General features: G+C 42.0%; 1 protein-coding gene across 1 annotated transcript in view; it reads left to right on the top strand.

The window, feature by feature from the left end:
* Positions 1-26,414, top strand: part of JPT2 (Jupiter microtubule associated homolog 2) — a 61,940-nt gene that overhangs the window by 21,200 nt on the left and 14,326 nt on the right. Inside the window, exon 2 of the mRNA XM_073636677.1 lies at positions 13,826-13,974. Coding sequence (XP_073492778.1) covers positions 13,826-13,974 — 149 coding nt within the window. The remainder of the gene's footprint in view (positions 1-13,825; positions 13,975-26,414) is intronic.

Below are 26,414 nucleotides of genomic sequence, written 5' to 3'. Positions count from 1 at the left end.
GCTGCAGAGAAAGGGACTGGGGAATCTCTATCCTCGGTCTCTTTCTCTGTCTCAAGGGGGAGATATCAGAGGTCTGTTAAGACCCCTGATATCTCACCAAAGCCCCCCAACAGGGCTGATTAAAAAAAAAAAAACACACACATAGTGCAATAAAGAATAAAAAAAAAATTAAATTGTAAAAAATAATAAATGTAAATGAAAAAAAAAAAAAACACACACACCGTTCACTCCTCCCCCAAATCCCCCCCCCCCCCCCCAAAAAAAAAAAAAAACACTGTCACGTGACATTAAAAAAAAGTATCGGTAATCGGTATCGGCGAGTACTTGAAAAAAAGTATCGGTACTTGTACTCGGTCCTAAAAAAGTGGTATCGGGACAACCCTAGCGGGCACTTTCGCACCTTCCTGCCCAGGTCAATTTTCAGCTTTCAGTGCTGTCACTTTTTAAATGACAATTGAGCAGTCATGCTATGCTGTACCCAAACTAAGTTTTTATCATTTTTGTTCCCACAAATAAAGCTTTCTTTTGGTGGTACTTGATCACCTCTGCGGTTTTTCTTTTTTGCTAAACGAATAAAAAAAAGACCGAAAATTTAGAAAAAAAAAATTTTTTTTTTTTTGTTTGTTATAAAATTTTGTAAATCAGTAAGGGTTTTTTTTTTTCTTCACTGATGGGCACTGATAAGGCAGCACCAATGAGATGGCACTGACGATGGGCACTGATAGGCAGCACCGATAAGTGGCACTGATGGGCACCGAAAGGCTGCATTGATGGGTACTTATGGGTGGCACTGAAAGGCGGCACTGATGGCTGGCACTGGATTTACTGATAGGCATCACTTGCAGGCGTTTTACAATGGCACTGATTGGCAGCTGCCTGGGCACAGATTAGCATTTCCCTGGTGGTCTAGGGTGGCAAACCTGGTGGTCCAGTGTGGTGGCCATCCCTGGCATCCGAGGGGGGGGCTGCGCTGATAAGCAATCAGCACAGACCCCCCCCCATCAGGAGAGCAGCCAATCGGCTCTCCTCTACTTGCGCCTGTCAGACACAAGAGAGGAAAAGCCAATCAATGGCTCTTCCTGTTTACATTGTGATTGGACACAGCTGATCACGTGGTAAAGAGTTTCTGTCAGAGACTCTGTATCTAGATCGGAATAGCGTTGTGTCAGACTGACACACTGCAAAAACGATCGCTGCATTGATATCCTGGCGACGTCATATGACATCCGGTCAGGATATCGCAACCACTTTGCCGACGTCATATTGCTATATATTTAGGATGCCCAAATCCATACAGTAGCCTAACTGTAATCTCACTTTTTTAGGCTCTTTGCAGATTTAGCCCGGTTTCACACATGTGCGGTGCGAATTGAAGCTCAGGTTTCACTGGGGAGATAAAAATCTCCTGTTCAAAGGAATCATTGGGTTTTAGCTCAGGATCAGTGAGCATGGAGAGGGGGAGGTGTAGTGAGGAGAAGTAGAAAATCCTTGTTCAGAACGCAATGCATCTGCGAATCAGATGCGTCCCCATAGGAGATAATAGGCTTGTAGTTCGCACCGCAATGCCCAAAAAACGCACACGTTTTTTGTGCAATGCTCAGTGCGAATGCAACGCACATATGTGAACCAGATGCATTCATATGAATGTATTTTAAAATGTCCCGCGAATTAGATGCGGTGTAAGCCGCATCTAATTCGCATAGGTGTGAACCCGGGCTTAAAACTGAGCCACAAGAGGGGGGTTGAGCTAACTATGTCTTTGAGTTTATTATTGCCAAAAGTGGATGTTAGAGATGTTTGGAAAGTAACAAGGACTGCAGAGTGAAACAGAATTAAATTTTTTATTTATTAAATAGAAAATGGCCTGTGTTGCAGTTGTGTTATATCCACTTTTTCTGCAAGCAGAACTAATAGAGATTATTTTGTTTTTATTTTTGATAGAATAAGGGAGCTAACCCTTGTTCTGGGTTTTTTTTTATTTAAATTTTTTTTTTTTGCTGTTTGGTGTCCCATTATAGAGATTTTCCTTCACTTCCCGGCCTATAGCCAAAACAGGAAGTGAAGGAATCCCTGGTTGTCTTCAGAACCAGTGTCCCCTTTTTTTTCCTGTTTGGGTGAAAGCCCAAAATGTGGGATTTTCTTTACTTTCACTCGGTGGTAATGGTAAACAGGGAAAATCTCCCTAATGGCATTACGGACAACAAAAAAGCCTGAAAGGTGTTGTAATTTCTCTTCATTCCATCCAAAAACTTAGTTTTACTTTAGTTATACTTGAAGTGTTAGTAACTGGTAAAACTGTAACCTCTGTTCTTGTAAAGACACTACTTCTCGGCTGAGTGCCGTCTTCCTGTAATAGAAGGCTTGGGGACAGACCAGGAGATCACTTCCTCTTTCTCCTTCCCCAGGAACCTTCTGTCATCTGCTGCAAATACTTGAAGAGGAATATGTTTCCTGCAGTGCCGTATACATATTTGGTTCTTGTGTGTTGTCCAGTCAGGTCTAGTGTCATTTCAGCCTCATATCAGTACACCCGTCTCACGTGTTTTTTTTTTTTTTTTTTTTTTTTTTTTGTAGTATTATTACTAAAATTGTATTTAGATTATAACACAGAAGAAGCAGAAGATATAACAAAAAAATATGATAGCTGATACAATTACATTTGTAATATACTGCAAAATCGAATAATACCCTATAAAATAGGGAACAGTTTGTTACCGAATATCCAAAGAGACCTCATCTAATTCAACAGGATGTCATTCGCAGAGAGTTAAAGGGGTTCTAAAGGGGGTCTTTAAAAAATTCTAGACTTGGAGCATTTTAAACATGCAGCCCTTTCATGTAGCGAATGTTAGAGAAATCTAATTGGCAGTTCAGTATTTGGTCTGCAGTTTAGACACTTCAGCATTTACAATAGGACTTGCAGCTCAAATCAGGCTTTAAAAAGAAAAAAATAAGCAAATCCATGAGATGCGGTACTTCACCTGGATTCCCCCCTTTTCTTAAGCTTGTATGATGTAAGGTTAACTAATCCAATTTAGACAAACGCCTTTCACTAGTTTCTAATGGCAGATCTCTAATGTACAGTTGCTAAAATAGAAGGCTGTCCCAAATTTTTTTTTTTAACCCTGTAGATTATATGGGGGGGGGGGGGGGGGCCTGTGACCTCAGACTCCCATAGAGCAGTATTCAGTGGCTGAGCAGCCAATCACTTGGCCTTAGTTCTGTCGCCTAGAGACAGGGAGGATCATGGAAAGCTTTGAGCAGATTTCTACTTTGTGAAAATTGAACTTGCACAAGAATCTTTAGGGGCTGCAGCAGTGGATGAGCTCAGCAGAGAAGCATTGGAAGGGTAAGTATAGACTCCTTATGAAACCGCCTATCAAGTGTACCTGATGCCTTTTGTCTTGTTCAGGGAAACCACAGGGTCATTTGTAAGATACCTTTAGTTATTTTAAATTAAAAGGAGTACACAGATGTTGATTAATATTAGCTTAAACTGTACATGGTGTAGTGTTTTGGGTCTTTGTTGGATATCCCTTTAATCACTTTAGCTCCTGGCTGTTTTATGACACTTTTGTTTACATGTAGATACCAGTATTTCTTGCAAGAAAGTTTAGTTCGAACCCCCAAACATATGTGGTGTTTTTTTTTTTTTTATTTTTTTAATTCCGTTATTTAAGCAACATTTGCATTATACAAATTAAGGTATGAGTAAAGCTAGATACAATGACATAAGTATGCTAGAAATATTAAATACCTGCGACAACTTCAAAGGCAGTTCAACATGTGTTTTTATAGCAGAGGCCCTCCTAGAGAATAAAATGGCGGGTTTTGCAATTTCTTATGTCACGTGCTATTTTTGGGGTGGTTTTTTCAAACGCAATTTTATATATATTTTTAAAATTACACTGTTTACGTTTTTTTTTTTTTTTTTTTTTTTTGTTTTTTTTTTTTAAGCAAAAAAAAAAAAAAAACCACAATCGATAATCCAATTTTTTGGTAAAAGATGTTTACAGTAAATAGCAAGCATGTCACGCTTTAAAAATTGCTCACGTGTGTTCAACAGTGACTAACGACATACATTTTACTATCCATAAGCGACACTTTAAAAGCCTTTACAGGTTACCACTTTAGATTTGCACAGAAGATCTAGAACAGTGTTTCTCAACTCCAGTCCTCAAGGCGCCCCAACAGGTCATGTTTTCAGACTCACCATTATTTTGCACAGGTGATTTGATCAGTTTCACCGCCTTAGTAATTACCACAGCTGTTTCCTCTGAGGGAAATCCTGAAAACATGACCTGTTGGGGCGCCTTGAGGACTGGAGTTGAGAAACACTGATCTAGAATTGCTGCCCCTGATCCAACATTTGTGGTGATACCTCACACATGTGGGATGCTGTGTGTGCGGGACTAATGCGTGCATTCGCCTTTGCATGGGAGGACGGGGCCCACTTTAATTTTTATTTTTTTTTTTTATCACTGTTGTTGCTGTCACAAGGGGTGCAAACATCCTAGGCATGTGAAAGGTATTCACTTTTTTTTTTACATATTTATTTTTTAGAGCGATCTGGGGTCTATAAGACCCTCCTCCTGCCCTTTAAAAGCATTCAATCACACCAAGATTGGTAAGTTCGAATGTTACCCATTTTTGAAAATGGCGCAGTTGACATCTGAGCAAACTGGAAGTAATGTCAGGTCATCGCTTCTGGGTTACCATAGCTGAGAACCAAAAAACTGATCCGGTCTTTGATTGATTGGCTCTGTGATCAGCTAGTGGAAGTTCCCGCTGGATGATTGGGACTCCTGGTGGGGCAGGAGATTCTAGTAAAGCGATGGGAGGGGCATCACCTCCCTCTGCTTGAAAAAGCAATTTTTGTACAAAGGGTTTTATTAAAGTCCAGTACAGCATAACAATACAGTAGCATTGATGGTCATGGCATGGAACAAAAAAAGAATACAAAATACCTCAAAAAGGGATAATCCAAGTTGCAGTGAATTGTTCAGGCCTCTGAAGGCCAAGGGTGAATACGTATAACCAGCACTGAGTTCTTGTCATCTCATGGGACCTTGGGATTTCACAAGACGCTGCACCTTATTTTTAAGTAATGGTCTTACCGATTCATAAGTGAAGCGATTATCAGGAGGAATATACAGAACCTATATTTTCTTAAAAGATAATATAAATCTATATCAAAAAACAAAGAAGAAAGAAATGCTTTTTTATCATATAACCATCACATCTAGGACTGAGCCTGGTGGATCTGAGAAGTACAAAGAGGTGGGGGGGGGGGGCGGGGAGAGAAGTGGTAGATTAAGGGTGTAGAACAGGAAAAGAAAGTGAATAAAGGGGGGGGGGGGGGGTAGAGACATACTAGAGTGAAAGGAGCATTGGGTAGAATCTAGAAGGGTGGTTATGAGCCACCCAAGGTTGCCAAACCTGGGATTGAAAAAGCAATTCAGCGGCTAGCTAACTGCTAGGATTGCTTTTACAGGAGAGTCAAAAAAAAAAAAAAAAAAAAAGATACCAGGAGCAGCTGCAGGCATTATCCCAGTATAACCACTTGAAGTCTAGTAATGTACTGGTAGAAGAACTGAACTCTGGGGGCTGTTCCCCAAAAAAAAAAATTGGTGGCAGAGGACAAATGACTAGCTACCAGTATTTTTCTGTAGACTCTCTGCAGCTGATCTTTCCCCTTTACTGACTTGCCATGCTTTGTTCTGCACTGTGTGGAGGTGACTTTCTTGGTAGAGGCAGGAGAAAATTCAGCAGGACAATAGTGACTTCACTCCAGATCTGCTGAGACTGGCAGTCATAGGATGCAGTGCCTTAGATTGCACACTGCAGAGATGAAGCTTTGAGGCTGTACACATACGAGTGCCTAGGCACACAAAAATACTAGGAAATGCACTATTTTTCTGCATGAATTCCAAGACAAAATGTACATTTCTTATTGATACTGCTTAGACAAAATTAACCATTTTAAATATTTGTTTTTTATAACACAGCAATACTTCACTTTAAGGTTCTATCCAACTTTGAACCCCAAATTTTTCTTTATTCAATGATGGTAGTAGTTGTACTTAGTACAGTATTTACACCTGTTTTGCAATAAATATATATACTGCTAAAATCCTGTTGCTGTATCATATAGTTTGTTATAGCGTCTTATGTGGTATGTTGAGTATGACATTATTTCATAATCAGAGGGTGTTTTTTTTGACTGTTTGTATTGGACATACCATATATTGTTACCCTGGTAATACATTTGATTTTTATAGAGCGTGCTGTTCATTTTTATTTTTACTAGATGAATGTCGGTGTTTATAGAGCTTTGTCCCATTTATCTGCAGTGTCTGGTGGCTGTTCCTTCTCTTTCATGTGTAATCTTTGTAAGAGGCTTGTGACATTGTGTCATTAGTGTCCTAGTGGAGCAGTAAATAACTTGTGTCCTAACATGTTACATTGTGTTTATTTTTGCCTCCTGACAAGCAGGACACAGGCTGGCCCCACACTGGATTGTCCATATATGCTATGGACAGTCTGGCAGCTTCATACATAGAAACTAATCTATAGCAAGCAGATACGTATATTTAACCGGTTGGGCTACAGAGCAATTTTTTATTTTTCGCATACATGTAAAAAGCTTTTTATTGCAAAAAAAAAAAAAAAAATAATTAAACCCCCAGAACCTTATATATTTTCTGAAAGTAGAGGCCCTGTAGAATAAAAAGGTGACAGTTGTAAATTTTAGTTTCACATATTTGCGCAACTGTTTAATAAACGCAAATTTTCAGGAAAAAAATATAATGAATTTTAGTGAAAAACCACACCATATAATACCAATTTTTGGTTAAAAGATGAGGTTGCATCGAGTGAATATGTTAAAATCATAAAATTGCGTGCGCCCCGCAATTTTGCCAAAAATGATGGTGTCCAAAAATTCCCATAGGTGACGTTTTATAGCCTTTACAGCTCATCAGTTTAGAGTTGGCTAGTTTAGCTCTTGTGCTAGAATTATTGTTCTCTGAAGTTCAGGTTGATATGTCACATGTGGTGCAACCGTGGTTTACATGCATGAGCATGCTCTGGGCTCGCGTTTGTGCGGGGCTTGGGCTATGGGGGTTTTCAGAATTTTTTTTTTTTTTTTTTTTTTATTTTAATCTATTTAACTATAATTTATAGATATATATCCTTCTTTTTTTTTTTTTTTTTTTTTTTTTTTTTTTTTTACTTTCATTTTTATAATTTTACTAAATAGCTATCACAAGGGGTTAATAAACCCCTATGTAATACCATTAGGAAGGTGACCGCTACGCTTTATGGAGATATCAGGGGTCTAATAGACCCCAGTGTCTCCCCTGCCCTTCACACCATCTAAACAAGCACAGATCGGCTTGGTTAGAAGTGTCCCCTGGCTGTGCTTGCCAGGAAAGGGGGCATCTGAAACCAGAAGTGACATCACTTCCAGTTTCACTGCAATCTCTCTCCCACAGCCAGTGGATGTGTTTCCCCGGCTCCGGTGAGTGCAGAACAGCCCGGGAACCACTGAATAAGGGGGGCCGCAAGTGGGGGGGGCATCGTGCAGCTGGCTCTGCAAAAGTGGTTGGCAGCTATGGAGATGCCACGTCACTTTCACTTTAAAGCCGGTCGCCGAATGAACAAAGCAATCAGCCTGTGATTAAGACCCCTTTCACACTGCCAGTGGCCTGCGTTATCGGTAAAGCGCCGTTAGTTTTAGCGGCACTTTTCGTTCGCTAGTGGGGCGCTTTTAACCCCCGATAGCGGCCAAAGAAAGGGTTAACTGCGCTAGAAAAGCGGTGCTTCGGCAGCAGTGCCTATTTATTTCAATGGGCAGGGGTGGTGGAGGAGCGGTGTATACTAGAGGTCGACCGATATGGGTTTTTCTCTGGCCGATGCCGATATTTAGAAATCGCGGTGGCCGATATGTGATGCCGATTTTTTTGGGCTGATATATTAGGCCGATTTTTTTTTTTTTTTTTTTTCTTTTCCCCCTTCATCTCATAAAATCTAACAATTAGACCCCTTTCACACTGGGGCGTTTTTTTAGGCGCTTTTGGGCTAAAAATAGCGCCTGTAAAGTGCCTGTAAAACGGCTTCCCTACAGTCTCAGTGTGATATCCCGAGTGCTTTCACACTGAGGCGATGCGGTGGCAGGATGTCTTTGGAGTGGTGTATACCGCTCCTCCACCACTCCTGCCCATTGAAATGAATGCGCACCGCTGCCGAAGCGGCTGCAAAGCGTTTTGGCAGCAGCACTTCAGGGGCGCATTTAACCCCTTCCTCGGCCGCTAGCTGGGTTATAAGCGCCCCGCTAGCAGCTGAATAGCGCCGCTAAAATGACGGTAAAGCGCCGCTAAAACTAACAGTGTTTTACCGTCAACGCCTGCCCGCTCCAGTGTGAAAGCAACCTTAAGTAATAAGTGATGCAGAAAATTTTTTACATTTAAACATTTATTGAACAAAACAAACCTCCCATCAGTTCACTTGTATGTAGAATTTAGATAAAAAAAAAAAAATAACTATATCTTAAATATTAAATACACAAAAACAGGTAACCAAAACTTTTGGACAAAAAAAATGGGCTAACTTTACTGCTTATTTTTTTATTTATTTTTTTTTATTAGTGTATTAAGTAAAAAAAAAGCCAAATATCGGCCGATATATCGGCCGGCCGATATATCGGTCGACCTCTAGTGTATACCGCTCCAAAGATGCCGCTTGTGGGACTTTTTCTAACGTCCTACAAGCGCACCGCTCCAGTGTGAAGTCACTCGGGCTTTCACACTGGGGCTGCAGGGAAGGCTTTTTATAAAATTTTAAAAAATAGAATGCGTTACTTACCTACAGGTTAATGCATCCTTCTAAATATCTGACAGTGCTTAATTGGCTCCATCCTTAAGCTGGCCATATGTGGGTAGAAATTTGTTTGAAAATATTTGATTTTGTAATAGTAAATGGGTTCAAATCAATCATTTTCAACTGCAATAACGAAAAAAGGAGGTGGATGGAAAATCCTTATCAAACAGCAAACCTGGTTTACGTTCAGGAAATACCATTCATTCCAAAATAGATTAAGACCCCTTTCACATTGAGCCGCCCCGGGCGTCAGCGGTAAAGAGGCGCTATTTTTAGCGCCACTTTACTGTCTTTTTAGCGGCGTTATTTGGCCGCCAGCGGTGCGGTTTTAAACCCCCTTCGCTAGTGGCCGAAAAGGGGTTAAATCTGCCCGCAAACCGCGCTATTTGTAGCGCCTGAAAAACACCTCAGTGTGAAAGGGGTCTAAAAGTAAATGCAATTTTGAAGTACTTTCAGCCTAGGTTCACACTGATACATTGCAGGAACCAGGGCGATTTACAGCGCTGGTTCCTGCAACGCTCCTCTCCCGCAGGCAGTTCACGCTGCCTTCTGCGAACCGCTGTGGGTGTCATTACGTTGTTGACGACCCCCAGATCAATTCACATATCACAGTGCACTGTGAACTCGCACAGGAAGCGGATTGCATAGGTGAGAACACTCATGCGATCCGATTCTAGTGTGGGGATAAACAAGTCCCTGCACTTTTTTCTGTGCGACTCTAATGCGAGTTCAGCCATACAACTGTATGGCTGAACTCGCATCTCAGACATCACATGTGATCGGCACTGCAGGTGCAAATCACATGTGATGTATGTGATCGCACTGGTGTGAACCTGGGCTCAAGCAACGTTTTGTTATCTCTGGCACTATTGAATGTACTGAGATTTTTATTTTATTTTTTGTATAAAAATTTAGCAGCGTATGGCCAGCTTTAGTCCTCTCCCAGGGTTAAGCTGGCCATACAAGGTTCAGATTCAGGCTGGTTTGACTGAAATTTGCCCATTGCATTGCCCTGTTGGCTCCCTCCTTGCTTATGTTCCCCATTTGAATATTGGAAGACACCAGGTGGGAAATTGTCAGCCAAACAGCTGCCGCATCCAATCAAATGCCCTCCACGGTTCAGCTAACTTGAAAGCCAGTGGTTTTGGGGAGGGTCCCATTTGTACACCATTTTACACGCTAAATACGGGTATGACATGGTGCAAAAGGTGAAGTTGGCCGTTTAAATGGGTGCGCTCACAAATTTTCATTCCAGCTGTGGGCTGAGTGAAATGATGTAACAGATTCTGTACAGCATGATTGATGGAATCCCCCACTGCGGCTATTGCATTCTGATAGCTGCAGCCAACGCCTGTTGAAATACCTAAACAGCGGCTACATCTGATTGGACGAAGCCACTGTTCAGCTGACCGTTTTCTTCCCGGCTCCTTCAATTTTTTGATCAAAGGATGTCGGGCTTGAAGTTGGTGACAGGGCTACCCAGGTAGTGAACTAGCTGAGGTTTGTGTACATAGCATTAGGGGAAAATCGCACTTGCAATAAAGCAATAAAAAGACCAATTAATTGGTAGTGTGCTTAACCTGATTGGATCGTTTATTCAAGTAGACCTAAAAGTATCTGATTTAACTGATTAGAGTCATTTATTTGTCTGCACTCTGACCTCTATGGACATGTCCTGGTTAACCCCTTTTTGGGGGAAGATGTCAGCTGAGTAGGAATTCCTACTATTGATTTCAGCCAGTCAGTATCCGGGACATGCTTATTCAATTTATCCCAGCATGCAAAAAATCTTTCAGCCAGCTTGTGCATGCTTGTCCAACCATATCTTATGTCTGCAGGTGTTTGTAGACAGGTGGAGCGTTTGGCTATATTTTATTTTCAATGTAGGTAGGGTTGTAATGAGCCCTATGCACATAGGCGCACAAACAAGCACCATGCATTGTTCAGTAAAAAAAATAATAAATAGAAAATCTGCATTTTTGGTCAGAAATGTATGCCTCATACGCGCAAGTGCACACAAATGTCCATTTGCATATTGTGCAGAGTGAGAACGTAAGAATAAATTTGCGCACACGAATATACGTGAAAATACTTATACAAAAACGCCTGAAATTACGACTGAAAAAGTAGATGCGCAAATAGGAGTATCATGTGCAAGAGGCCGAATATGTTCCAGTTAAAGCAACAACAATCCTTTTGGTATGTTGGCTTTTAAAGTGTTTTCATTTGGAGATAGACGAGGTCCTGTGCAGATGTAACATAGTTGCAATATTTCGGTTCTGTAGAAGTCAGAAGCTGAATACATTTCTTATTGCTGTGTATGGAGCTTCTATATCTCCTCCCTCCCCCATAGACAGATCACTTGATCTCCTCTGGCAGAGATCCCCCTGCTGACCTCTAATTTTATATCTCAGAGGTACTTTTAGACTGTGAAATGATTGCCAACTCATCACTGTGCAGTCACACTGGATGTCAGGGTTATCTAGACTGTACAGAGGGCCCTCACTGCTCAGCTCTGTCATATGGTATCTATCAGTACTGTATGGTTACAGCTCTAGTATGTTACAGCCGTACTGGATGACCTCCATAGAAACTTTTTTTTTTTTTTTTATCTAGCACAGAAATAAACGCCCTTTAGTTCTCTTCTGTTTCTTGAAAACGCCATATATTTTTGTTCAGTTCATCTGGAGAAATAGCAGTACCTGAAACCTGCTGTAATATTACATTTCCAGCTGAAAATAGACACTAGGAGGCAGGTGGGTGAGGAACTTAAATGGGTTTAGTATAGCACTGATTACAGCACAGATCAGAAAGAGGGGTGGCAGAGTCTGCCTAGCTTCAGGCTCTGAATAGTGTTTCTACTTTATGGGATAATGTCGTTGCCAGCCATTAATCTTCACAGTAAGGCTGCCCATACACCATGCAAATTTGCACGATTCCCCCATCAACACAGACAGTGCTGACAGGGGAATCAGCAATTGTCATCTCCTGGCGGGGGGAGGACAGTGATTATCATTAGCAGCTGCTAGCGATATTTGCAAGAGAATCCGGGAGGCTGGTTGTACCCAAGTTGATTGTTCAGTCAACTTGGTACATTGAGTCTGCCCATTAACAGTTCGAATCACAGCCAGATCCTGCTGAACCGGCCGAGATTCAAACCATGTCGAGCCTTGGGCTGCATTCACACAGTGTTTTGAATAGTGTCCAGATTTGCCACGGAATCTGCCCGCGATTTGACAGCGCAGAGATGTGAATGCAAAACGCATTGCGGGATGCATTTCGCCCAAAATTAGTTCTGGAGCTGTCAAATCGCGGGCAGAACCATGGCAAATCTGCACACGATTCGAAACGCTGTCGTGTGAATGCAGCCTTAGGGATTGAAAAATGTACATATTTTTTTGCTTGTGTTGTGTTACATCTGTATAGTTATTTTGGCTGGAGTTGCACTTTAAGGCCTCATGCACACTGTACATTATTACAGCTGCTGTTTTTTTGTCTTCAGGTGTTTGTGTTTTTTTTTTTTTTTTTTTTTTCTGCGGCCAATAAACTCCCCAGCATGTTATCCAATGTGCCCATGCACAAATAGGCTGTTATCAGCAGTTTTTGGCAGGAGTGTTTTCTGTTTGGAACCAAGCCCCCCCCCCCCCCCCCCCAGAACTAGTGGCTTTTAAGAGGAGTTTTTCAGCTGTAAAAACGCTCTAACTCTGATAAAAGCTTTAAAACACAGAAATTGTGGCTATTTGGCGTTTATCAGCATTTTTGAGCCATACGCTTTTGTGGCAGTATAGTTTTGCTAAAAAAAGGTAAAAACGCTACAGCTAAAATGCTGCAAAGCAAAACTCATTCTAAAGCTACAGCTGATGCTACTGGCGATTTTTATATATATATATATATATATATATATATATATATATATATATATATATATATATATATATATATATATATATATATATATATATATATATATATATATATATAGTACTTATCTCCTCTGTGCAAGGGTTTTGCACAGAGTAGCCCCAATCCTCCTTTTCTGGGGTCCCACGCAGCGCTCCTGGCTCCTTCTCGGAGAGCCGCTTTCCAAGGGGTCAGTCGTGCGGGCGTGCTCCCGAATTCTGCTGCTGCGTCCATTGACACAGACAGCAGGACTCTGCCCCGCCCCCCGGCATCACTGGATATAATTAACATTGCTATCAATCTATCTAATGAGGACCCGAAACGGCAGCTGTAGCGGATCCGCTCGTCCCAGTCGCTGGAACGGTCAGCTCAGCTAAGAAGGGGGGGGGGTGCTGCAGCACAAAAGGTGTGGTGTTTTTTTTGTTTTTTTACCTTAATGCATAGATTGCATTAGGGTAAAATACTATGAGTGTTTGCAACCCTTTTAAAAGCCCAGTCTGAAAAGATAATAGGGGTTAATATTTACCTCCTCACTGTGCCTATCTTCCCTCCAAACCATCCATGCTTGGATGCCTGATCCTTGCATGCTTCAGTTCCGTCCACCTGCCTCTACGTCACTACTGTGTCCTGTTGTGTTGTAGGAGCTGGCGGGTGGAACTACAACGTTCAGTGGGGGGGGGGGATCAGGTGCCTCAGATGGATACACATAACATAGCGGGCCATTGTACACTATGGATGGAAGCACAGCATCCAGAGGGGGGACCAGGCATCACTGATGGAACTAAAGAACACAAAAGTGGACCAGGCATCCAGCACTAACAGTACTGTCAGATGCTGAAGATTCTTCATCAAGTGGTGGGTTTCCTAACCTGCTGGATTTTTTAACAAAAAAGCCATCTGAACCGGCTGCTGCACACGGCCGCATGTCTGCTGGTTTCTATTGAACCGGCCGATGTCGCCTGATATTTAGCCCATGTGTTCTAGGTTTTCGAATCCCCAGAAATGCTTTGTATTTATGCTGTGTTTTTGTCTTTTCCTCCTGCAGAGTGTTGAAGCCCCCAGGAGGCGGATCAAGCTGCATTTTTGGTGCTGCTGAAGAGACCTCCGTTTCAAGCCGACAACACAGGATGTCCTCCAATATCTTCGGGCCTTCTGCAGAGGCTGACAATGCACCAAAGAGGTCCAACCCTCCAGGTTTGTGTTTAGTGGGTGAAGAGACTTTAGACCAGTAACTATGTAATTAGCCCATACACTATTAGGTTAGTTCAGAGATGAGCAGGGAAACGAAAGTAATTGTATGGAGGCCACAAACGAGCATATGCAGTGAGTCTCCCCCCTCCCCCAATTCTGTTAAGGCGCACAGACTTGTCCATTGTCGCACAACCATTCAAGCAGCATTTTAAAGCACTTCCTTTATTTCATTTTTTTTTTTTTTTTTTTTTTTTAGCTCCATGAATGGAAATGAGTGACACATGACACACCCGTGTCTTTTTTCTCTATTCACAAACAAATTACAGAAATGAGGAAATGAGTGATATCCATGACACGACATGGAATGCTGAAACATTTGTAGAGAGGCATGACTCGACGAGTCTGGCTTGCAGGTTGAATATGTCTGTAATCTGAACACAACAAAAGTTCCTTGAGCGCTATAAACTGTCAGCCGTCTGTGTAGATGTACGTATCCTGGAAAATCTAAATTAAGCTAAAGCCCAGTGCAGCCGCCAACCACTGGAAAAGGTGGATAACAAAACGCTGAAACAAAAAAGCAGCGATCTATGGGTCCAGCATAAAGACTTGCAAACCTTTGGCCAAGTAAAAAGTTAATTTATTTGATGCACTCTTAAGAAAAATAAAAACAACTGTCAATGATAAAAAATTTGTAGGGATTTGTGATGGCAATCATAAAAACAAATAGCCATTGTAGATATAATGTGAAAAAATAAACACGGTACCACTATGACATCCCGGTGAAGAGGGGGTTAACATCAACAGATGAACTTCAACTATCGGCCAGTGGTTAGACAGAACGGATCTCTGGGATGAACCACCTGGGTGGGGAATCCAAAGTCACAGCTGTAAGTACGGTGGCTGATCGCCGGTGTCAATCCCGCTGTGCCGCGGGAGGTGTATTGTAGTATCTACTGCTGGGGAATGGAGCCAGAGAAGCCGACCAAGCTGGCCGAGGCCGGGTGCCCAAGACGACATGAACGTCGCACCGGAAGAGGAAGTAACCAGGGTGCCGATGTGTCGGGGTGGACCGTGGCGACTGGCTTACATGTTTTGCGCGCCTTATCAAAGTCACCTGACTTTGATATGGCTCAGGCGCGCAATTATTTTTTCACATTATATCTACAATGGCTATTTGGTTTTTATGATTGCCTTCGCAAATCCCTACAGTTTATTTTTCTTAAGAGTGCATCAAATAAATTAACTTTTTACTTGGCCAAAGGTTTGCAAGTCTTTATGCTGGACCCATAGAGCACTGCTTTTTTGTTTCAGTGTCTGTAATCCGAGACCGGATTATTATTTTTTTTTTTATATTCAAAAAGCCTTGTCTTTCTGATGACCAATAAATATGAAAGGAAAATGTAGTTGTGTATAGTATTTAAAAAAAAAAAAAAAAAAAAAAAAATCTGGTTATCCGATTGCCCTTTTTTTATTACTAGTTTATTTTAAAACAGTTTGTGCAGCCAAAACTTACTCGTTTTGCATTGTGAATCATATTGAGTTTTTACTGCCATCTGAGCTCCATCAGAGAGATTATCCCTCACTGAAGGTCAATTCACACCAATGCACTGTGATAAAACACAAAATGCATTTATTTTGAAGGGTACCCCAGTACACCAGCATTGCCTCACATATTGCGGTGTACTGCACTGCCGAAAATGCCGCATGCACCATTTTTAGTACATTGTGCCTTAGACGACCTATTCAAATGAACACTTTGCAGTAGACTGGGTTGGTGTAAATCTGCCCATACTGTAATGTAAAAAAAAAAAAGTTTTGGCTTATAAATAAATCCTGAAAAGATGCCGAAACTAGTATGCTTCATGCATATGGGTGTATTTGCCCATACTGCATAAACACAGTGCATTTTTGTGCTCAGAATGTTCTGGTGCTGCATACAGCTGCCAATAGCTATGAATGGATGAAAGTGGCTTTGTGGAACTAACGGGTGAATGCACACATGCTCATTAGACAAATCTCTGGAGCTATGCAAAAAATAGCAGCTACTGCCAAGTGGCTATTGTTTTATTGGTTGCTGGCTCCCAGATCGATTTTTAAATGGAGTTCAATAACCAACACTGGAAAATCTGTCTGCTAATATTCAGATGCTTATTTCTAAAATGTCCCCAAAATGTTCCTTTTATTTGAAAAAATGGATGCAGTATGTTGGGGCGAAAAAAACATAAACGCGTCTGCTTACTGCTTTTAGTTTGAGGTCTGATCATCTGTGGGTGGGTTTTAAATGTAGTGACTAATGAGATTATGCTTACAATTAACAGTCCTCTTAGATTTTGTACCATCATAGTGTAAATGAGATTAAAAATTATTTAAAGTGTTAGGTGCTCATTAAGGCCTCATGCACACAGGATGCTTTAAACGCTGTGTTTTTTAGAGGCTTTTTGTGTCCTTTTTTTTTTTTTTTTTTTTTTTTTTCTTTATTTTTTTCTGCCTCTAAATGACCCGCAATGTTAGCATATGTGTCCATGCACACATAAGCGCCTAAATGCAAAAAAAAAAAACCCCACTTGCTGCGCCTAAAGACGTGTAAAGGCATCCAAATCCATATAAGTGCGAGGCACATCAAGTGCTTGAGCTTTCATTCATTTGATTGGCAAGAATAAACTAATATTCTGGTCAATAAAATGAACGAATGCCCAAGCGCTTGTTGCGCCTAAATGCGCTTGCAAGAACGTGACTTTAGGTGCATATTTAACATTGTTTTTCACCTGGAGTTTAGAAGAGCTGAGCAAACGTCCAATGTGCCTGAGGCCTTAAAACACACATGCATATACTTTATATATACACAGTTATTTATTATAAATCGGGGGTGTCAAACTCCATTTTATCTCACGCCGCATCAGCAGTATGGTTGCCCTCAAAGAGCCAGTTGTGCACTAGGAGTGAACTACCTACAAAGTGAAGGGTTTATGGATGCGCTATAAACAAGTAGAAGAAGGCGCAATACCATATACCTTATATACTGTTGCCTATACGCACAAAGGCAGGGTCCATACAAACATATATATAAACTGTATATGTAGGTATAAAAAGAGTCATTCAAGGCAGCCACCGAAAGGAACCAAAGCCAGATCCAATGTGCTAAGATAAAAACAAGGAAAAGGGGGCGCCACTGAATATGTATCAAATAAAATTTATTATTAAAAATAACATCCACTCACATGTGAGACTGAAGAGTAGATCTCAGGTACATCTTGTGACACACAATGGAGGGAAGGACTACAAATGTCAGCAAGTCCAATAGCACTGGCATCACTCTGATGGGCTAAAGATGAGCTGCGCTGAGTCAGAAGTAGTTTATGGGCACACCACGAACAGGAGAGCTGAAGAGCCGTCTGGGGTAGTGTGGGTTCCAAGAGTGGAGGATATGAGGGCGTCCAGCCTGTTGCTGTTAGTGTGAAGCGAAAGTCCCAGCAAGTCGTCCGGCATCCGTGATGGTATGGAAAGCACGGCCGTGTGATCGGAGCCAGAACGAGGCTAGGATCGCAAACACTGCGGCGCCGGGCTGTGACGTCACTCCTGTGTGACGCGTTTCCGAGATAGCTCGCTATCGATGGAGAGGATAGCGGCACTCCTTTGTCAAGCAACCATGCTTGACAAAGGAGTGCCGCTATCCTCTCCATCGATAGCGAGCTATCTCGGAAACGCGTCACACAGGAGTGACGTCACAGCCCGGCGCCGCAGTGTTTGCGATCCTAGCCTCGTTCTGGCTCCGATCACACGGCCGTGCTTTCCATACCATCACGGATGCTGGACGACTTGCTGGGACTTTCGCTTCACACTAACAGCAACAGGCTGGACGCCCTCATATCCTCCACTCTTGGAACCCACACTACCCCAGACGGCTCTTCAGCTCTCCTGTTCGTGGTGTGCCCATAAACTACTTCTGACTCAGCGCAGCTCATCTTTAGCCCATCAGAGTGATGCCAGTGCTATTGGACTTGCTGACATTTGTAGTCCTTCCCTCCATTGTGTGTCACAAGATGTACCTGAGATCTACTCTTCAGTCTCACATGTGAGTGGATGTTATTTTTAATAATAAATTTTATTTGATACATATTCAGTGGCGCCCCCTTTTCCTTGTTTTTATGGATGCGCTATGCACAGAGTGTATAGTTCAGGCATGTGGTGCATTATGTGCAGCGTTCAGGAGTGCGCTACATACAGAGTGCAGAGTTGAGGAGGGATATGTTAGAGCTGCGAGCCGCCCAAGGCAAAGTTGTGCTTGTAAACACAGAAGGCTTCTGTGTTTACAGGTGACAGTAAGGAGCAGGGAATGGAGGGTGAGAGCCAGAGGTGCGACGTTCCAGCTGAAGAACTGTGTGGGGGCCAAATTCAGCCCACGGGCCTTGTGTTTGACATATGTGTTATAAATAATATATATGGTTGCAGAAATATTGGTGGATTTGTATGGTAGGCAAGAAGTCCGGGCTATGACATTTTGATATTTATACAGCTTTGGATAGTGTAATCCAGACGTACAGAGCAAGTATTTATTTTTGTGTTTCCAATGTGTGAGTAAGAACTGGGGTGGGGGTGGATATCTATTCATTTATCAGTACTGTGCAAAAGTTTTAGGCAGGTATGACCACCCTTTGCCTTCAAAACAGCACCAGTTCTTATTGGTACACTTGCACACGGTTTTTGAAGGTACTCAGCAGGTAGGTTGTTCCAAACATTTTGGAGAACTAACCACAGATCTTCTGTGGATGAAGGCTGCCTCAAATCCTGTCTCTTCATGTAATCCTAGACTCGATGTTGAGATCAGGGCTCTGTGGGGGCCAAACCATCACTTTTTAGGACTTGTTCTTCTTTACTCTGAAAATAGTTCTTATGTCAAAAAAGAGTAAATAGTAGGTTCTTACCTACCCCTCCAGTGATCACACAAGTACGCTTTTATAAGAAAATATATACAAAATCTTAATTTCTAACAAAATATTTAAAAACACATATCAAAGTGTCATAGCTTGCAGACTGATACCAACAATCATTGTCCGCTACAAACATGCATGCATTTTAGAATCCATATTTTTTTTGATCATGTGCATTTAGGAGGTCCTGAAGAAGCGGTTACTTCCGCAAAACGTGTTGGCCATGGAGCCTTATTTCGCCCAAAAGCCATGCATGTTTGTAGCAGACAATGATTGTTGGTATCAGTATGCAAACTATGACATTGATATGTGTTTTTAAATATTTTATTGTTGGAAATTAAGACTTTGTATGTGTGTGTATTATATAGGGGTGCAACGGATCAAAAAACTCACGGATCGGATCATTTTCAGATCAGCAAAAATAAAAGACAAGACAAATAAACATAACCCCCACTGTAATGTTCACCAATCTCCCCCACTGTAATAGCTCACCGCCGCCGGGTGTACTAAGATGGCCGCCGCTCCAGAGCTAGGCCGAAGCTGCAGCCTTTCCTAAGGCCGAATCAGCGGAGCGCTCCGCGGAGCGCGGGTGTGCCGATCCGAACAGGGTGAACAGCTCAGATCACGGATCGCTGACGATCCGTTGCGCCCCATCTATATATATTATATTTTTTTTTTTTTTTTTTTTTTTTTACAAAAGTGTACTTGTGTGATCACTGGAGGGGTATTTAAAATCCTACTATGTACTCTTTTTTTGCTGTATATTCATTACAAGGATGATACCCTCCTTTCTAGTTGGAACCTCCCCTGCACACATCCAACAAACCATTTTATTTATTTTTTGTTAAAATAATTCTTAAAAGAGAAGTATGGGGGTTTTTTTTTTTTTTTTTTTTTTTTTTTTTTTTCAGACCGCTCTCCGCTGAAAACGGGTCACAGGAGTGCAAAACGAATTGCACTCCTGTGACCCATAGGAGAAGCCCAGCCTAAAAAGCTCAGGCTGGTCTTCTCCTTTTAATGACATTGGCTGCATGTTTGAGGCCATTTTTCTGCACCCCACTTCCTATGTTTTCAGGTATAGAACGTAGAAACAAGGCTAAGCAACTCAACTACACATGAAAACGCAGGACAGCATATACAGTACAGCGATCCATCGATCCTGTGAAATACCAGTGTGAGGATAGTGGTAATTGGTGGGCTTTGTTACAAGTATAGTAGCATTGGTCTACCCTGACACCACAGTCCTCCCCTCTTATGTAATTCTGCCCCAGTTATCTCCCACCCCCTCAGGGTAAATGTGGAGCAAAGATGTAAACATAACTGTCTGTGTATGCAGTCTTTAACTTGGAGTCCCAGCCAGAACTTTTTTAGATTGTTGCACCTTCCTGAAATTTTTCACAATCGTCTATGAAACTGAATGCCCCTGAACCCCCCCCCCCCCAACAAAAACATATACACATACAATTGGATGATTGTATGGTTCCTGCACGAGCTTCCAATTTGTCCTGGTTATGCACATTTAGAGATTGTAGTCCTGTACAGTTTACATTTTGGCTATTTCTGAGGCTGCATTTACAGTTGTGTTTTGGTTTTGTGTTTTTGTTTTGTGGTGGCGTAGCAATAATTTAACCTCCCTGGTGGTATGATTATTTCAGATTTTTGCGTCTCAAAGCGGTAAAATTATTTTGCATAGAAATTTGGCATTTTATGTTTTGGGCCTGTAATTCTTAGCAATAACACACTTAGATCTGTCCACCAAGAGTCTAGTAGATATCCCGGGTATGATGAAGTTTGAAACACAAAATTATAAATTATAACATAATAAATATAAATAATTAAAAAATATATATAATATAAAATAAATTTCCCCACGATTCACTATCGCTCAATTCTGCAAGTGTTCTAATCGCTGTTTTTTAGCTGGTCTAAAACCACTTTTGACATAAAGGGACACTTTTGGTTGCTATGGACAATCTCCAGTTTCCAGACAGAAATAACAGTATATATAATATAAAACTGCATGCAGGGCACTGAACAAAGCACTGGGGTCAAAAGGGTTGTAAAAAAAATGTCATACAGTAATGTAATCTGTAATATGTGTATTACAGTGTACTGTTTGTGTTATGAATTTTCACCTTTTTGAATTTGCCGCCAGGCTCCGCCCCTGTGTGTCGCAACGCTCACAGGGAACGGAGCCCGGCACACAGAGGCTTCGGGCGGAGGACACAGCCCACGGACACAGCGGGGGGGGGGACATCGCAGGATCCTGGGGACAAGGTAAGTAACACTGCACCAGGATCCTGAGACATAATCCTGAGTGTGGCTCGGGGTTACCACTAATGGTGCTGAAATTTAACCCCGAGCCACACTCGGGAAAACCGCCAGGGAGGTTAAGTAATCGGCTAAGAACCTAATATACAGCAAAGCAAAACTGGTAACCAAAAGTAATCACAATTCCCCCAAAAATCATGGAAGGTAAGACTATTGTAACTTGCATTGCTATAATACTTCTCAATTTAAAAGCCTGTAATGAGTATATACAGCAAGTAAAACTCAGAGCTGGAATTCCTCCTCTCCATGCTTTTTCCAGAGCATTGACCTGAAATATTCCAACCATAGGATCAGCATGTCAGTCTGCTGGGATGTTCAGGAGATGTGAGCAATGGCATTCCCCTATGTCTCTCATGACAGATTTTACTTTCATTTGATGACTGTTCATTCAACATTTGTCCTCTGTGAGATGACTGTGATCAGGATTATAGACTTCTTCTACATTGCACAATGATAGCAGCACGCTGGGTAAGGATGCATCATGGGAGGACTGGCATCGGTTTCCTGTGAGTCAAGGATGGGTGGGCTACACACACAGCTAGGTGGAGATTGTGCTGAGCTGGCATTGGAGTTCTTCCTGAAGATGTCTGGTATCAGCAAGTGACATCTCCGAGAGCACCTCCTCCTCCTCCTCCTCCTCCTCCTCCTCCTCTCAGAGACATTCCTGGCTTCTGTCCTGATGTATGGACAGGAAAGCTGCATCCTGTCTGTGTATAATGTTATCCATTATGAATAGTCCTAAATGTTTGCCATGGTAACCTGCTTCCTGGATTACTAGAAATGCTAACATACGGGCAGAGAAAATAAATTCAGGTAATCTGCATGAGGAAGAATTTCAGTCTATGAACCAGCATATTGATTCTTGGCGGCTCTGCTACCACTATAGTAAATTTATAGTGGTATATGGGCAGATGGGGATGTGTGTGTGTGTGTGTGTGTTTCAAGTGCAGACAAAATCGAAAACCGATAAATCAGCACAAGGGACATAACCCAGTCAGTAGGGATGTGTCCTGTGTGAAATCCTCCTCCGTCCTGCCCTCCACACCCCAAGCTTCCAATATATTCTACTTTGAAATATTATAATAATGTCACTATCTGATCCACCTATTCATTGTGAAAGTCGTATTCTAGAGCTGCCATATTAGATAGAGGGGAGTTGTCTTATTGGAGTCACTGCTTCTGAAGTTTAGTAAGGCTCCATTCACACCTGGGCATTTTGGGATTGCGACAGAATCGCTGTGTTTTTTCCCGTTATCTCAAAATTCACTACAATCACGAAAACCGGTTCGGGTGCCATTATTTTAAATGGCACCTAAAATGCAGTGCGGTTTTGCTGTGAGAATCGCAGCGATTCATGCTGCAAACCCAATACACCTGGGTGTGAATGGATCCTAAATTGGGATAAAGCTTGGAAGGAGTGGATTGCTGACATCCTATGACCATGAAGTTTACTTTTAAAATTGTAAGTGGGGAAAGATTAGAACCTCTATCAGTTTTTACTGCAATTAGGGCTCTATTAGAGAGATTTCCCTTCACTTTCCCAGTGACACTGGTTTCACCAGACAAGAAGTGAGGAAACATCTGCAACACAGACGGCAATAAAAAGCTTGATGGCACTTGAAAATCCTGCTGCAGAATGTGCTGGTTTTCTCTTCTTTGCAGCAATAAAAAGCTGACCGAATATGCATATTTTATTTCTGCCTATGTTGCTGCTGGACATCTTTCCTCATTTCCTGTCTAGTAGAACTGTTGTCACTGAGACAGGAAGTGAGTGGAAATCTCTCTAGTGGAGATCCAGATAGCCTTAAAATAACAATAGGGGTTTTTGTCTTTTCGCACTTTGTCAAGAATGTAAAATGAAAATGTTTGGCTGGGCACACACGTTAACGTAGAGAGTAAAATTGGCAGCATGGAGTTTGTGGAAAAAAGGCTCTTTATGGCAGAGCAATGTTTTTATATCTTCTGGCAACTCCCCCAATTTATATTGGCACCTGAAGTAAGGTGAACATGAAGGGCACTGCACAAGACAAACATAAGTTTCCTAGCACACTTACTAGCTAGCCTGCAAAAACAAAAAATGACACAAACAATACATGTTAAATACAGATTTTAGTTGTACAGATTTGCAAATAAATGTGTAAGTCACAGTGCCTCGCCAAGGCTCCTCTGTAAAGTGCAATCTTAACTCTTACATTTGAGAGTCTCCAAGTTGGAGTGTATATAGTAAATTAAAGGCAGGCATGCCTGGAGGGAGCCAACTCCTCGACTGCTTAATGACCACCCCATAGCATTTTTACTGCTACAGGGTGACTCTCATGTGCAGAATTACGTGTGTGTATACGTGATTCTGCACTCCTACCTAGGGGATTAATCACAGCAGAAGCCAATCTGCAGGTGCCAGGCCACCGACACCCACCGCTCGTCGGTATAACACAGATTGTAAGCAAGGCAGATCTCCATTCTGACGGGGGGGGGGGGGTGTTGGGGAGCGATGGACTTTGTGTTTCTGAAAAGCAGGGAATAAAGTCCATCACTTCCCCATAGTAAAAGCACCTAACACAGTACACAAATCACTGGCTAGGCACATATTTAACCCTTTGAACGCCCTAGATGTTTATCCCCTTTCCAGCCGGTGTCATTAGAAAAGTGACTGCATATTTTTAGCACTGATCACTTTATTAGTGCCACTGGTTCCTGCAAAGCGTCAGTTAGTATCCGATTGTCCACCACAATATCGCAGTCCTGGGCACAGCAGCCGGAGAGGTAGTTGAAGTGCCCCGGCAGGGTCAGAGTTCCCCTTCTGACGCAGCATGGAGTAACAACAGGGTGGATGGAATTAAGAGAGGAAGCCTTCTCTTCTTGTTTCTCTCTTATAATGTTCGCAAAAACAATCAATATACGCGTATTGGTTTTTATTTTTGTTTTACCAAAAATATGTAGCAGAATACATATTGACCTAAGTTTTATAAAGAAATTGGTTTAAAAATTAAAAAATATAATGTCCTTTTTTTTTTTTTTTTTTTTTTTTTTGTTATAGCGCAGTGGTGATCAAATACCAGCAAAAGAAAGCTCTTAAAGTAACACAGTGCCGTATCATAAAAATGGCCTGGTCATGGGAGGGAGAGGGGGTAAATTTTCCGGAGGACAAGTGGTTAAAGATACTGGGGACACCCAGCAAATGCACCATGGCAGCTGAAGGGCCTCCAATGCAGGCCAAATGCAGGAAGCAAGCTGTACCCACATGGCAACCACCCCAATTTATAACTAGCTTATGAAGTAAGGTGCACATGGAAAGGTATTGTACAAACATACAAAAGATTTCCCAGCATGCTTACCAGCTAGCCTACAAAAAAAAAAAACAACCAGCTGGGAAGTTCTTTGTGAAATCTTTTCTCTGTTTTGTACAATGTTTTTATGTTTTCTTTTGTAAAGGGTGTGTGTGCGTAAATCTGGTTCTCTGTCATTGCAAGTCAATGTGTTCCCTTCAGCTCCTTTTTTTAAATGTCCGTGGCAGCTTCTCAGCCACCGGTCAGATCCCATTTGTTATTTTAGTGCTTAGAAATGAAAATAATTTTTGTAACCCACAAAAAAAAAAAAAAAAAAAAAAAAAAAAGTTTCTTGCAGAAGCTTTCACCATTAGGGTTGCACTGGGATCTTATTTGCCAGCGTACAGATATGTGGTGGGTGTAACACAAACAAGACTCCAGGAACTTGCCAGATGCGCAAATATCATGGGAGCTGTTACACATTGTCTATTTTACAGCATCTGCATCGCAGCATCCGGAATGTGTGCAAGTTCTGTTCTCTCCTGCACGCTCACACACTGGGTGTTGTGTTTTTCCTGAGGGCCATGGCCTATATTCTGTAGAAATAATAAATCCTCCAGTTATCCAGAAGCCTAGCTTATTTTATAGAGTGATGGGATAGGCCTGGCCACTGAAGCCGTAATTCCTGTGATGAAAGTAAGCAGATTTGGATTTTAAGCAGGGTAGGGTTTGTTAGCCACTCAGTCTTGCCTAGCAGTTTTTGGGGGTTTTTTTTATTTTTTATTTCCCCTTTTTTTTTTTTTTTTTTTTTTTTTTTTTTAAATTAGTTTTTCATAAGAAAGGTAAAAACCGCACCAACAAGGTGCTAAAAATTTGCAATAAGATACAAAAATCAAAGAAAAACATAACATCAAAAACATCCCCCACCCCCCCCACCTGCTGCTCTACACCGTGATGGCAGAATGTATGTGAATGGCCATAAATTATTATTATTATTATTCAGGATTTATATAGCGCCAACAGTTTGCACAGCGCTTTATAAATATATGGTTCCAGTTGGTACAAGGACACCCGTACCAGTCCCCAGACGTAGGACCCTCCCGAGGAGACACTGTCCATATCATCAACTACAGTAGTTGCAGGATTAGAAAGGAAAAGTTAGGACAGGTGTGTCAAACACAAAGGGGGGGGGGGCGAATCTGGCCCTCCAGGCCATTTCATGTGGCCCTCGCACCCCTCCCATAGCTGTGATAACCCCCTCATTGTTGCCCTTACCTTGTCTCAACAGCAGAGAGGATGACATAACTCCTCCACCAGATCCTGCATTTTTCCATGCAGCCACAGAGAGGCTTGTTTCTGCCCCTCCTTCCCAGTCTCTGAAGTCAGCATCAGAGAGGAGGACAGAACTCCTGTGCCTCTCTGTGTGCAGCTGTAGCAATTCCTCCTCTCGACTTTCCCTGTTTTCAGCATTGCGCATTAAGCAGACTCCAGCCCTCCTCCAGACTCTGCACTTTCTGCTTCTTCCCTCTCACTGTAATGTAAGGGAGGGTGAGGGACTCTTGACTTCTGATGACAGGGGGCCTCTTGACATCTGATGTAAGGGGGGGTTGCTCTGGATATCTAGTCTTACAGATACAACTGGCCCTTTGGCGGCAACCATAATGCTGATGTGGCCCACAATGAAATTCAGTTTGACACCCCTGGGTTAGGGGGTGCATAATGGGTACAACATCCAGGCTTGTTAACTCAAGGCAGCATGGGGAATCACGTCAATGTATTGGCATAGCAAAGCAAATCTAGATGGGGTCAAATCTAGGCGTTGGTAGAGGGTGTGGATAGCCAGCCTTATCAAACTTTTGAGGATGGCCCTAATTAAGTATGTGGCTTTATAAAGCAGAACAATGGAATTGACCAAGGC

The sequence above is a fragment of the Aquarana catesbeiana genome, linkage group LG06, assembly GCF_042186555.1.
Source record: "Aquarana catesbeiana isolate 2022-GZ linkage group LG06, ASM4218655v1, whole genome shotgun sequence".
In the NCBI taxonomy this organism is placed as follows: domain Eukaryota; kingdom Metazoa; phylum Chordata; class Amphibia; order Anura; family Ranidae; genus Aquarana; species Aquarana catesbeiana.
This window is presented reverse-complemented; position numbering and strand designations above follow the sequence as displayed.